The sequence below is a fragment of the Melospiza melodia genome, chromosome 4 (genome assembly GCF_035770615.1).
Source record: "Melospiza melodia melodia isolate bMelMel2 chromosome 4, bMelMel2.pri, whole genome shotgun sequence".
NCBI lineage: Eukaryota > Metazoa > Chordata > Aves > Passeriformes > Passerellidae > Melospiza > Melospiza melodia.
Window position 1 is genome coordinate 91,344,340 of NC_086197.1, and position 12,187 is coordinate 91,356,526.

Sequence of the window (12,187 nt, forward strand, 5' to 3'; positions counted from 1 at the left end):
TCAATTGGATTATTGGTTTATATCATTGTGGTGTCAAGGGAGACAGAGCTTCCCTTGACACCACAAGGGAATCTCATCCTTCATGTCATTGTGCTCTGTTACCCACAGAGAGAAGAGGACAAATCTGTAGCTGCATTAATGTAATTGGCTCTATTTATCTTAAACATAATCATTGCTGCCCTGAGTTAAGCATCTAAATCTTTTCCTCAGGAGGTGCCAGATTGTACTTCACCTGGGTGTTAAACTGTAGCACTCCTTGTCACAGTAGCAGTGCATGCCAAGTGTTTAAATGAATCCAAAAAGGATTGTACAAATGCAAAGAGAAAAATCTCATTGAGGGCTGTTGGAAATGTGTGACTCAAATCACTCAGTTACAAATAAATAACAAGATGCAGAGTAGTCTGGGGAGGCTTCATTAGAAGCAAATAATTTCTTAGGCATCAGAAATGCAGTACTGAGGTAAATGGAGCTCCTGACCTCACCCATGGGAGCAGTTCTCATGTGGGATCTTCCTGAGGAAGCAGCAGACACTCACTGGTTTTTCCATGTACAGCAATGGATTACCACTCCTGGAAGCACATGCAGGGCTGCTCATGGTTTTAAACACACAGAGTGGGAAGCAAAGAAAGGTGTTTGCATGAGAAAACATTTTTCATGTATATTCAGGGTTAAAATTCAAATTATCCCCAAGATGAAGAAATCCTTAAAACAAGCAGTGCTGGTTTTATTTTCAGTCTGATTAATTATTCGGTTTTATTTTCAGTCTGATTAATTCTTGTAACATTTTGGGATAGGAAATGTCTCCAGCATTTCATCAGAGGCTTTTCTTAACAGATGACTACATGCATCAGCTTGTGCTTGTGTGAGAACTACAAGTATAAGCTACAATTAGGTTGCTTATGCTCTACAATGAGGTTGCTAGAAAGCCATGTAAATAAGATGTGGTTGTTAATGTCTGTGGATAGTTCCAGCTTGGTACCACTACTAAGTGTAAGTGTGTATTTGGCTTTCTTTGCTCTGTTGTTCAACACAGGAACTTATTGCCTTGGGAATATGCAACTCTGTGGGGTCATTTTTCCAATCCATTGCAATCACGTGCTCAATGTCTCGGAGTCTTGTCCAGGAAAGCACTGGTGGAAAAACTCAGGTATGTAGAATACCCAATCGTGGGCCAAATGAAGTTGACTCCTTGGAGCTCCAAAACTAAAGTCTGAAGCTTATCTAGATGGCTATATTTCTCTGCCTCAGCCAGAAGATTTAACTGGAGTTTCCCATGTTTCAAATCCAGACTGGGCCGGGATAGAAAGTGGCAGGATGGGCAAAATGGGTGAACTAAATGGAAGGAATCAAAAGTCATTTGTACAACCAGCCTTGTTGAAAGCACAAGGGGCTAGCTAATCAGTAATATTTCCCCTTGGGAACACTTCTGAATAATGTCTGGCTTTTTTTTTTTGTTCAGATTGCAGGTGCACTCTCTGCAGTTATGGTTCTGTTGGTGATTGTGGCTATTGGATACCTTTTTGAACCACTTCCACAGGTAAGGGACTTTTGCATATTAGGGATTACATTGACTGTGAACAGAGGCCTATGAGTATTGCTAAAACTTGAAATTGTGGGAGAGTTAGTAAACAACAGTTAGGCTTTGATCCAGAAAGCTTTAAATTTTGTATGCATTTCTGCTGTAAATTAGCCTAGAAATAAATAGTGTTTTGAACAACTCAGCATGATTTTTGTTGTTGTTTTTTGTATTGGATATCCTGGACTCTGTCTTTAGAACATAAGAATACCTTTAAGCAATTCCCCTTTAGAACTGTTTAGGTTGGAAAAGGCCTTTAAGATCATTGAGTTCAGCTGTTAGCTCAGCACTGCCAAGCCCACCACTGAATCATGCCCCTAAGTGCCACATCTACTTGCTTTAAATGTCTCCAGGGATGGTGACTCAACCACCTCCTGGGTAGCCTGTTCCAGTTCTTGACAAACACTTCCATGAAGAAACTTTTCTTCATATCCAATCTAAACTTCCCCTGGCACAACTTGAGGGATTTCCTGTCATTCTGTCACATTTTATTTTGCAAGAAGAGTCCATTCCTCACCTGGCCACAACCTCCTCTCAGACACGGAGGGTGATAAGCTCTCCTCTGAGCCCCCTTTTCTCCAGGCTGAACACCCTCAGCTGCTCCCCATCAGACTTGTGCTCCAGACCCTTCCCCAGCTCTGTTCCCTTCTCTGGACTCTCTCCAGCCCCTCAATGTCCCTCTTGTACTGAGGGGCCCAAAACTGAACAGATGATTTGTGATGTGGCTTCACCAGTGCCGAGCACAGGGAGACAATCCCTGCCCTGGTCCTGCTGGCCACATTGGATTGCAGCACAGGAATTCTGGGTTGAAGTTAAAAAGTTAAAAGAAAGTCACAGCTTGGCCAGTAGAAGGCTGGGGCTGGATAATGGCTCAGCATAATGAGTTGTGTTTGCTGCTGTTTATACTTATTTGTATAAAAATATATTTATGTGAAAAAGTATATTTCTAACTTTAAAAAAAAATCTGTTTCTGGTGATATGCAAAGGATGATACACAGTTCCTGTTTCTTGTTATAGGAGTTGGACCTTGGGTTACAACCATATGACTATTGCAGGAATTGTTTCAGTATGTTGTAGAGAAACATGAATTTGAGATTATAGTCTACTGCTTCAGGCACTGTAAGTGTAGCAGCATGAAGTGTAGGAGCATGTGATTTCTCTTGCTAGGAAAGAGTAAATCAAACTGAACTGAACTGGTTTGCCCATTCTGCAGCTGCAGTAAAAGCACATGTCCACTGAACTACCTGAAAAGTTGTGGGGTTTTGAATAGAACATCTATTCAGTGGACTTATATCAGTTATAAAGCACAGAAGTAGTTATTTGTGATCCTTTGTAGTTCTTATTTGACATTGGGTTTATTTTGCTTCTGAAAATTGCATTTTTATAATGTTCTTAGACAGTGCTAGCTGCAATTGTCATGGTGAACCTGAAGGGAATGTTTAAACAGTTTGCAGATGTCATGCACTTCTGGAGAACTAGTAAGATCGAGCTGGTGAGTATTGCACAGCTCAGTGCTTATATTTTACTGTACTAAATTTGTTGCTATCCCCAAAATGGTGTAGAAACTTACCAAGGAATTACAAATTAGTGTTGTATTGCAGGTGGACATAAGTCAGGGAGCTGTAAGTACCCTGGGAGAGTGATCTGTTGGAGACAAGAATATTTTTGTTGTTGCTCAACAATCTTATAACTCAGTCAGAAGTAGTTTGGTTGTGGGAAAAGCAAAAGCTCTGGCAGTTTTGCTATAGAAACTGCCCTAAAGGCTGTGGGGATGTCTGAGAAGAATTTGAAAACAGAATAACAAAGAAAACCATGTGAAGGTATTTGCCATATTTTAAGACAAACCAAAAACCTGGCTGGAGTGGACCAGAGCTAAGAGTGCATTGGAGGGAACATTTTGGTGGCATTTCTGTCCTGGATGAACTGGCTGGTGGAGCTGAGTTAGAGCTACTTGCAAGCCTTGAATATTTTTTTTTATCTTAAGATTTTTGGAGTCTGATGATGGTAGAACAAGAATCCTTGGAGAACAGGACTTAAGGCATTAATTAATATGTGACAGTTTGTCATATGTTAGAGTGCCTTGAGCTTTTATGCCCTTCTGAAAGGTTGAGGCAGTTCCCATCTGGCATCATGATGGGTTGCATTAGAGCCTGTTCCTGGTCAGAAGTGATACATAGGTTTTGTGGTTGGGTTCTGCTGTTGTTTTTGTTGTTAACAGGAAAGAGGATGCATAATAATTCACACCTTTGTTTTGTTTTAGGCCATCTGGGTGGCAGCTTTTGTGGCTTCTCTTTTGCTGGGACTAGACTATGGTTTGCTTAGTGCAGTTACATTTGCAATGATCACCGTTATTTACAGAACACAAAGGTCAGATTTCTTCTTTATCAAAATTAATGTTTGCTGATCTTCTATGTGGTTTTGTTTGCTTAAGGGGTGCAAATAAACAGAAGTCCATCCCACCCTCTTCAACTGCATGCTGAATGGAATTTCCTTCCTAGTATAGGTCATGCCCTTTGGCTCTGATCCAGGGTTCACATTTTCTTTTTCTGAGAACAAAATTTTTAGAGAGCATGAACTTGTACTCTCAGTAATAAACAGAAGATTTTTCATTTCACATAGTGGTTAATCTTCTTGTTTATTTCTTTTAATGCGTAGAGTTTAGAACTTTAAATCTTCTTTCTGCCAGTTTCAGTATGATCATGTTTTGTGTGCACTAATTGTCACAGACAAGCTGAGGTTGTGTCAGGTTATCATGGGATGAATGCTTAGGTATTTTAAAGGAAAGTTGTAATTTGTAAAATACAGTGGCTGTTCTAGTGTTCAAGTCACTTCTCCCCATTCAAAGTGACAAGGCTCTTATTGTGAAGCTTTCCAGGTCTACAGTGAAGTGATTTCTTGCATGTGTGGATAGGACTGGCATGTGAGGTTTCTGGGCTCAGGGTCTGGGACAGGTGGAAACTGTGTAAAAGTCTTGGTTCTGTCTCCATTGGAGTGAAAACAAATTGTGAAATTTCCACTCTGCATAAATAAGAGTATTTTTCTGCTATCTCTACACAGTTTTATTCTTGCAAACAGAACAGTCATGTACTTTGCTGTCACAGTTCTTGTGAGTTGGGAATATTCATCTGCTTAGACATTGTCCTGGGAGCAGAGTAGCTCTTTGAAATTGCAGCATGTTTTCTGTCAGTGTGAGCTTGCATATTTGCAGGACAGTCAATAGAGTTGCATAGAGTTGTCCTGGGGTGACAGAGAATTTGCTCTGTCCTTTTGCATGTTCTGACTCATGCTTTTCAGAAAATGACAACATTTCAGCACTAAGCTTATAAATTGATTTTGCACTGACAGAACCAACTTTCTTTTAAATGTATTCTGCCATAAACTGCTCACTGCATTTAACCATGTTTAGATAATCCTGTACCAGACGGGCCCTGCAGAATGACCATTTAAAATAAGTTTCAGTCTTTGTTAAACACTCACTTTTCCGCTTTGTAAGTGATAATACAGAAATACTTGTTTCCTTTCTCTCTAGACCTAAATACAGAATCCTTGGTCAGATTCCTAACACTGACATCTACTGTGATGTGGAAGAGTATGAAGAGGTAGGAACATGTTCTTCTGCATTGAGGAGTTTCATTCAGTGGAGCAGAGACAGCTGTGGCAATTTGCTGCTTTGTCCTACCACACTGCACATGCAGTGCTGCCTGCTGAGCGTTCACCTGTGTTGAAAGGAAATAAATTTGGGTTTAGTAGTAAAAGTTGCTTTGTTCAAAATGCAAGCTCTTTGTACTGCACATACATTTCCCCAGGCAGTGACCAAAAGTACTTTTACACTAGTTCCATTGTCCCAGTGTTTAGGAATACCACTGCTAAACCTGCTATGTAAACAAGTGCATACCAGGCCACCTTCTTTATTTGTGTGGCAGTAGTGCATGGAATCCATGGAACCCAGGATGCAAACTTGTGTGTTCTTCAGAATTGCACAAACTGTTCAAAACAGCATCCCACCCATCCCCTGCTCATTAAATATATGTGATTCATGGCACAATTGCTCATCATGCACTTAGCTTCTCATAAATGCTATTTTGTTCAACCAAAGGTTGATGAAAGCATTACATTTTTCAGTGCAGTGGATATAAACATGCTGTATTTATTCCCAAACAACAGCTACAATTTCCTGCACTCCCTGCTCTGTTCTCAGAGATGCTGCTATGAAAGTTACATCGCCCTTTAGTGAGGAACCAGTCTGTAAAAACCTGTGGGAAAAGATCATGCAGTTCTGCTTTAAATATGATGCAAAGCAGGAGCATGAGTGCTCACATTTAGATCTGCATGCAAAGGAGAGCAGACTCCCTTTGTGTTACACTGAATGCAGTCAGCATTTCCTCCTGGTGAAGGTGGGGCTGGCAGCATATGGCAGGCTGGGTCTGTGCTGCTGGCCAGGTCATTTGCATGCAAAATGTCACAGTTCAGCCTGTTTTGTTAGAGATGACTGCATTTAAAGGAGGGGAGAGAAGTGAATATCAAGACCTGTCTGAAGGTCTGGATAAAACCACAGATTTGAAAGGTTCATTTTTTTGGTACCTGGGGAGTCAAGAAAGGAAAAGAGAGAAAGAGGGAAATGAGTTATTATGCTTGTTGAAAGGGAGGGTGAAAGGAAGCAATTCTAGGAGTGCATGATTTCCTCATGGTAATATCAGCTGCAAATAGCAACATGAAAGAGCTGCAAATATTTAATTTTTATGGCTGTACATTTTGGTGTAATATAGAAGGAGAAATGTTACCAGGCATTGATAGTGTGCAGTAGTACACTGGGAGAGGGGGAGGTTCTGATCTCCTGGTTGCCTTTGCTCACAACAGTGCCAACCTTCTTTATCTGGCACATGCTGAGAGCCATCCAGGGTTGGCTGGTGCACTGCTGCATGTCCATGTGTCTTGTGATTACACAGGGGCCTTTACTCTGTTTAACTGTTCACATCCAATATTTTCCTTAGGTTAAAGAATATCCTGGCATCAAAATATTTCAAGCTAATACATCTCTTTATTTTGCTAATAGTGAGTCATATGCAAGGGCACTGATAAAAAAGGTGAGTAAAGTAAATTCTTTAATGTCTGTGTCCTAATAATTCAAACTGGCTTCTGAAACTTGCTTGCCTTTGAGCTCCTTTAGTGTAGCCCTTAGCACAGTGTTTCTCAGCCTGCAGCCCCTGGTGATCTGTACAATATGAGAAGGTTATCCTCCAGCCAGCTACAAATTATCTTAGGAAGCAACAACATAGTGGGAGGGAATAAACAAAGTGTGGCCTCATACTGACTGCTCGTGAGTGGAAAGTGGTGGGTGCAGAACTGGTCAAACACAAACTGGTCAGACCTTTTTTTTCAACAGGAAAATAGTTGCTGAGCTGAAAACAAAATGGGAATAAAAGTTTCCTTGTTGGGTAACTAACTTTACTGGAGTGTAAGATGTGGAATCCTGTGGGCATTTAGTGCCTCCCATGGGCAGCAGATGAGCTGCAGGCAGGGTGTGCCTCACTGCCTGTGTCACCCCTGCTGTCACTGGGTGGCAGTGGCAACAGCAGAGCCCCTGACCCGGTGACAACTGTGCCTGTACTAACTTCTGAAACATTTTTCTGTAGCTGCCATGGCGAGTCTTATACAAACCAGGTGGGTGGTACTTGCCCTCACAAAGCAAGAGATATTGGTGATTATTGCCCAAGTGCACTCTCTCCCCTTTGCTCTCTGCACTCCAATCAGCATTTGGTGGAAACACGACACTCTCTGATTTCAAGAAAAGAATGAGATGCATCTTTCCCTCATCTTGTTAACACAGTGCTTGCCAAGATGATTCCTTCTTTACACTGTTCTCACCCCCACCAAGGGAAGCTGGAAAATGCAGGCTTCTTGTTTAAATTTATGGCAGTGATTAATTTGGTGCAAATTGATACTCCAGTGCCATCCTAAGAAGCTGAGTCTCCTCTGATCATACTTTCTTCTCCTGACAGACTGGAGTGGACCCTGCTGCCTTATTAAAAGCAAGGAGAAAAGCCCAGAAGCGCCATGCCAAGGAGATAAAGGCAGCAAATGAACAGAGAAAGAAAGCTGTGCTGAAGCTGGTGAGCTCTTGTGTAAATATTTACCTCTGCTTTATCAGCTTGCAGGCTGCTCTCAGGTGTTACCACTCTTGTGTTTCGTACAAGGTGTGCTGCTTAGGGAGGAGGTGCTGTGCACTGGGGACAGGTGGCTGAAGGAACAGTGTAAGGATCAGAGGCTCACTGCTGTATTGGATAATTATGTTGGACCTTGATTGCATTCAGGTAGCACAGAGCAGCACAGAAACTCTCCACAGTCATGCTGTCTCACCAACAGTGGTGTTGGCAGAAATCAAAGGGACTCTGCCCCTCCACACACACTTGGAATAATAATGTAGGAATAATATAGAATAAAATTAATTCTAATTAGCAGCCCCTGTAACAAGAAGGTGCCATCCCCTCTGCTAATCCTGGCGTGGCCCAGATACGCTGAGAAGGGTTATTTGGGACATGCTTGTACTTTTATGCATATATAAATTCACCACCATGGTGGGAGAGAGTGTGTGATTTTACCATAGGAAACCTAAAAAAGGCCTAACTTCAGAGCCCAATTGCTGTTCTTTATTTTTAATATATAGGTCTTGATGGGATAAGGCAAGGAAATGGAGTACAAATGTGACAGTAAAGTTGAACAGGTGTCAGTGTTTGAAGGAAAAGGGTAATTCAGTCCTGAGATAACAGCTTTGAGCTGCTTGTGTGTGACTGTTAAAAGGCTGAGCATGAGAGAACAAACCTTGATATACACAAGACATGGAAGTGTGTGTGCCTGTCAAGCCAGTTTCTGTAATGACCAGCAGCTTCTCAACTTTTAAAGGCTTAAAGACCACCAGTGAGGGGAGCAAAGGGATTTACACTGAAGAAGCATTGATTGCCTTTAAGCTTTGTTCATCTTCTCTCCCAGACGAACGACGTAGAAGCAGGTGTAAAACATGAGATAGCCAGTGATGACTTACCTGTGAATGGAAAATTTGCAGATTCTAGTGTACATGACATGTCTCCTGAGGAGCATGAGCATTTTGTGGAGCCCAAATCAGATATTCACTCTTTAATCCTGGATTTCACCCCGGTGAACTTTGTGGATTCAGTTGGAGCAAAAGCACTAAAATCAGTAAGTAGGGGTTTTTTCTCCCAGAAAAACTCACAGAAAACTTCTCAGATACCAAATAAGGAGCCTGTCAGCATGAGACATAACTGCCTGTTTAAATACAATCCAGTATCTCACCTAGTCACTGGTTTAATTTTGTAAGTTTTAGCTGAATACTGGGGAATGTGTTCTCTGCAGCTTTCACGGTATTTGGCTTCCAGAACTGTGTTTGATGTGTATGATGATGTATTATCTGCATTTAACTTCAGCTTTACTCTGTTGTAGATTATAAAAGAACACAACAAAGTTGATATATATGTCTGCATTGCCGGCTGTAGTGGTGAGTAGAGATTTTTGTTTTTGTGAGCTTTATGGGAGAGATTGTGTTTTAACTCCTTCCCTCTGCTCCCCAATTTCCTGCTGCCAGTAGTGCCTCAGTAGTATCAGCACTTCACATAAAATTGGATTTGAGGAAAAGCAAGAGCCTTAACTTCAGTGAAAGTAGAGCACTGATGCAATGAGCTTTGTGAGGAGGGGATCCTGCTCCCATTTCTTCCAGCTGGCAAGTTGTGAATGCCACACTTAACTTAGTATCTTGAAATTGTAGTGGTAATGGAATGAGGAGAAAAACCTGAAATGTTCCAATATCCAATATTTGGGATTGTAACATCTTCTGCCAAGAATAGGCCTCTGCCTATGTCTGCATAGGCACAGACTGCTTGGAGTAAAAGTAGCATGTGATGCACTTGACTATTTCAATTTTTTAGTAACAAAAATAGAACAAGTTCTCATCTTCCTGCTATGCCATTGTCTTCCATCCTTGTATTTAAGTGTATGTGCTGATGCCATGTTTGGGTTTTGTTTTGTAGGCCCTGTTATGAATGAGCTGACAAGACTGAATTTTTTTGATAAAAGTGTAACAAGAGAGTTGCTGTTTCACAGTGTTCACGATGCTGTCCTTGCCTGCCAAATGAAAGATGGGTCTGCTGCACAGGCTGGCTCTGGCCTTTGAAGAGTGGCACTGAGCAGAATGGGAGCCAGGTCTATGCTGATGGAGATTCTTTCTGAATATTTAATTTGCACAGTTTGAAGAGAGCCTGAGGCTGTTTCCACCTATGGGTATGGGGTGGTGTTTGTTTTTTGTAGGGAAAGTAGAAAAGGAAACGGAAGCCTTCATGCTCTTGAATTTTTTCCTTTGATCAGGGTATAGCCTTCCAATAATAAACAAGCACAAAATTATGCAAGAAAAGAAAATTCAGTGTATTTTGCTGCAGTCAGAATCTGGTGGACGAGGTGACATTCCTATTCCTGTTGAGAAAACGGGCACTTTAACTCACTACACGTGGGATCTTGCAGGAGGTAACTGTTCTGCAAGTGCAATACACTGTACCAGTGTCTTTAAATAACTTTATTTGATGACTTTTAAAGCCTGATGTCAACATCTGCATACAACAGATTGGTACAATTTATAATACTTTGCCAGCTGGATTAATGAATTCACACTGGTGGCATTTAGCTGCTGCTGTTTTTAAACCTGGATGGTAGAGTTTTGTTTTTTTTTTTAAAATACCTAACCTGTCTCAGCTATACCCAAATTCTTCATTTCTGCTGTAAGTGAACTTGAAGTCAGAAACTCATTGTTTAATTATTCCATTATCAGTACAGTACTTGCACTGCCAAAACTTGGTTAGGCTTTCTAGAAAACACAGCTGATTTTAATCTAAACTTAATTTATCTTCAGAGTTTAAAGACAAAATTGGTTTAAGACAGGAATGAAGCCTATTTAAGTTAAGAACTGATGCCCTATATGCAGTCTCTTAAGATGGAATAAAAATTTAGGCAAGGTCTCAATGGTTAAAAAAAAAAAAAGGTATTTTTCTGTTGCCTATCTTCCTTCCAGTAGTGCTGCTTCTGCCACAGCTTTTAAGTGCTTTGAGAAATAGAGTTCAATATAACTCAAAAATGGTACATGTTTGGGTTTTTAAAAGAAACAGTAGCATGGGATTTCTTTTTCTATTGTCAGCCTGGCCACTGCAGTACTGTCTCACTTCAGGTGTGAGGTGGAAACCATGGAAATCATGCAAAAAAAATCTTCAGTGTTCCTGTTTCTCTCACAGCAGTCACTGTGAAGCTCAGCAGAGGCAGGAACCTAAAAGTGTTTCTCTGTAGGTTATTTTGACAGCACAGGGCAAGTGAGGCATCAGTGACATTTCACTCAGCACCCTCAAATCACAGGTCCAGTGCATAAGGAATTCAGACACCTTCCTCACCTCTGGTCACAGAATGTAATAATCTTGTTTTATTTCAGGCTCTTACACTTAGGGCTTACTTCAGGTAAACATTTAGGGCTTGCTTCAGGTAAACTGTTTCCAGGGACCAGGGGAGTTGGGAAGATACTTTGTTTCCTCAGACTCCCCTGCCCATAAGGATGGGAAGCTTTCTGCATCAGAAATTGCTGCTTAGCTGGAATTCCAAGGATGAAGTGCATGCATGTGAAGACAGTGTGTGTGCTTATTTAAACAACTTTTGGTACATTTTATAATGTTAACTAGTTCAACAAGCCTTTGTATCTACATACAGTATATTTTTCTACTTTCAGCTTGTTGCAGCTTCAGTTTTTAACTCTCTAGTCTCCTCAGTTCACATAGAAATCCTGTCAAGTTCCAAAATAAAGTGTTGTCACTTGTCAAAATTTTCCACTTTGTCTTGGTGAGACTCGGTCTGAGGGACAGGCTGAGAGCCCCAGGTACAAGTGTGATGCCAGGAGAGGTTTCCACCTCCAGGCAGTGTTCCCTGCTCTGCTGCTTCCTGCTCCTCACTCCTCCAACCCCCACGAATCCCTCTCCATTTCAGGCCTCACAGGGATACACAACTAAAGCTGGATCTCCCACTGTGGCAGAAACAGATGCACTTCCCAGGGAGCTGCTGAAATGCTGGACTGAAAACCTTTGCCCAAGAAAGTCCCACATCCCAGACCATGCAGAACAAGTGCTCCTGCATCAACTCCCCAGGAATGCTGGCAACTCATCCATAGAACAAAATTTTCAGCAGCTTTTGCTCATCTCTTCCTGTGTTTGGCTGCCACCAGCTGAAGCACTGCATCCCCCTGGCAGCCTGAGCCAGCCCCTAAAAAGGGAACCCATTTCCTCCTCCCTGCACTCATTAACTGACCACTATCCAAAAGTGCCAGAATAAACAACCCCAGTCCTTTCCCCTTGTGACAGGGCTCCAGTCTGTCTGCAGGGACAGGGGAGTGCCTCCCCCCTGCTGCTGAAGCCCCACCACAGCAGATGGCACTGCATGGCCTAAATGTGGCTGGTACTTGGTAATAATCAGGGTCATGTTCCTTTCCCCTCCTTTTCTTGCAAGAGCACTGATGATAATTGAGGATACCTGGTAAGATCCAAACTCTTTCTCCATACTTCACTTACCCTTCTCAAA

The 12,187-nt window shown here is 41.7% G+C and overlaps 1 protein-coding gene across 2 annotated transcripts in view; it reads left to right on the forward strand.

Moving 5' to 3' along the window:
- The window catches only part of SLC26A5 (solute carrier family 26 member 5), a 34,310-nt gene extending 22,872 nt beyond the window's left edge, over nt 1-11,438 (forward strand). For both annotated transcript variants that reach the window (XM_063155548.1, XM_063155549.1), the window contains exons 11-20: nt 1,034-1,147; nt 1,460-1,537; nt 2,973-3,068; nt 3,837-3,943; nt 5,106-5,175; nt 6,568-6,660; nt 7,576-7,686; nt 8,564-8,770; nt 9,032-9,086; nt 9,616-11,438. In XM_063155548.1, the coding sequence (XP_063011618.1) occupies nt 1,034-1,147; nt 1,460-1,537; nt 2,973-3,068; nt 3,837-3,943; nt 5,106-5,175; nt 6,568-6,660; nt 7,576-7,686; nt 8,564-8,770; nt 9,032-9,086; nt 9,616-9,758 (1,074 nt within the window). In that variant the 3' untranslated portion in view covers nt 9,759-11,438. The remainder of the gene's footprint in view (nt 1-1,033; nt 1,148-1,459; nt 1,538-2,972; nt 3,069-3,836; nt 3,944-5,105; nt 5,176-6,567; nt 6,661-7,575; nt 7,687-8,563; nt 8,771-9,031; nt 9,087-9,615) is intronic.
- Nucleotides 11,439-12,187: the final 749 nt, after the last annotated feature.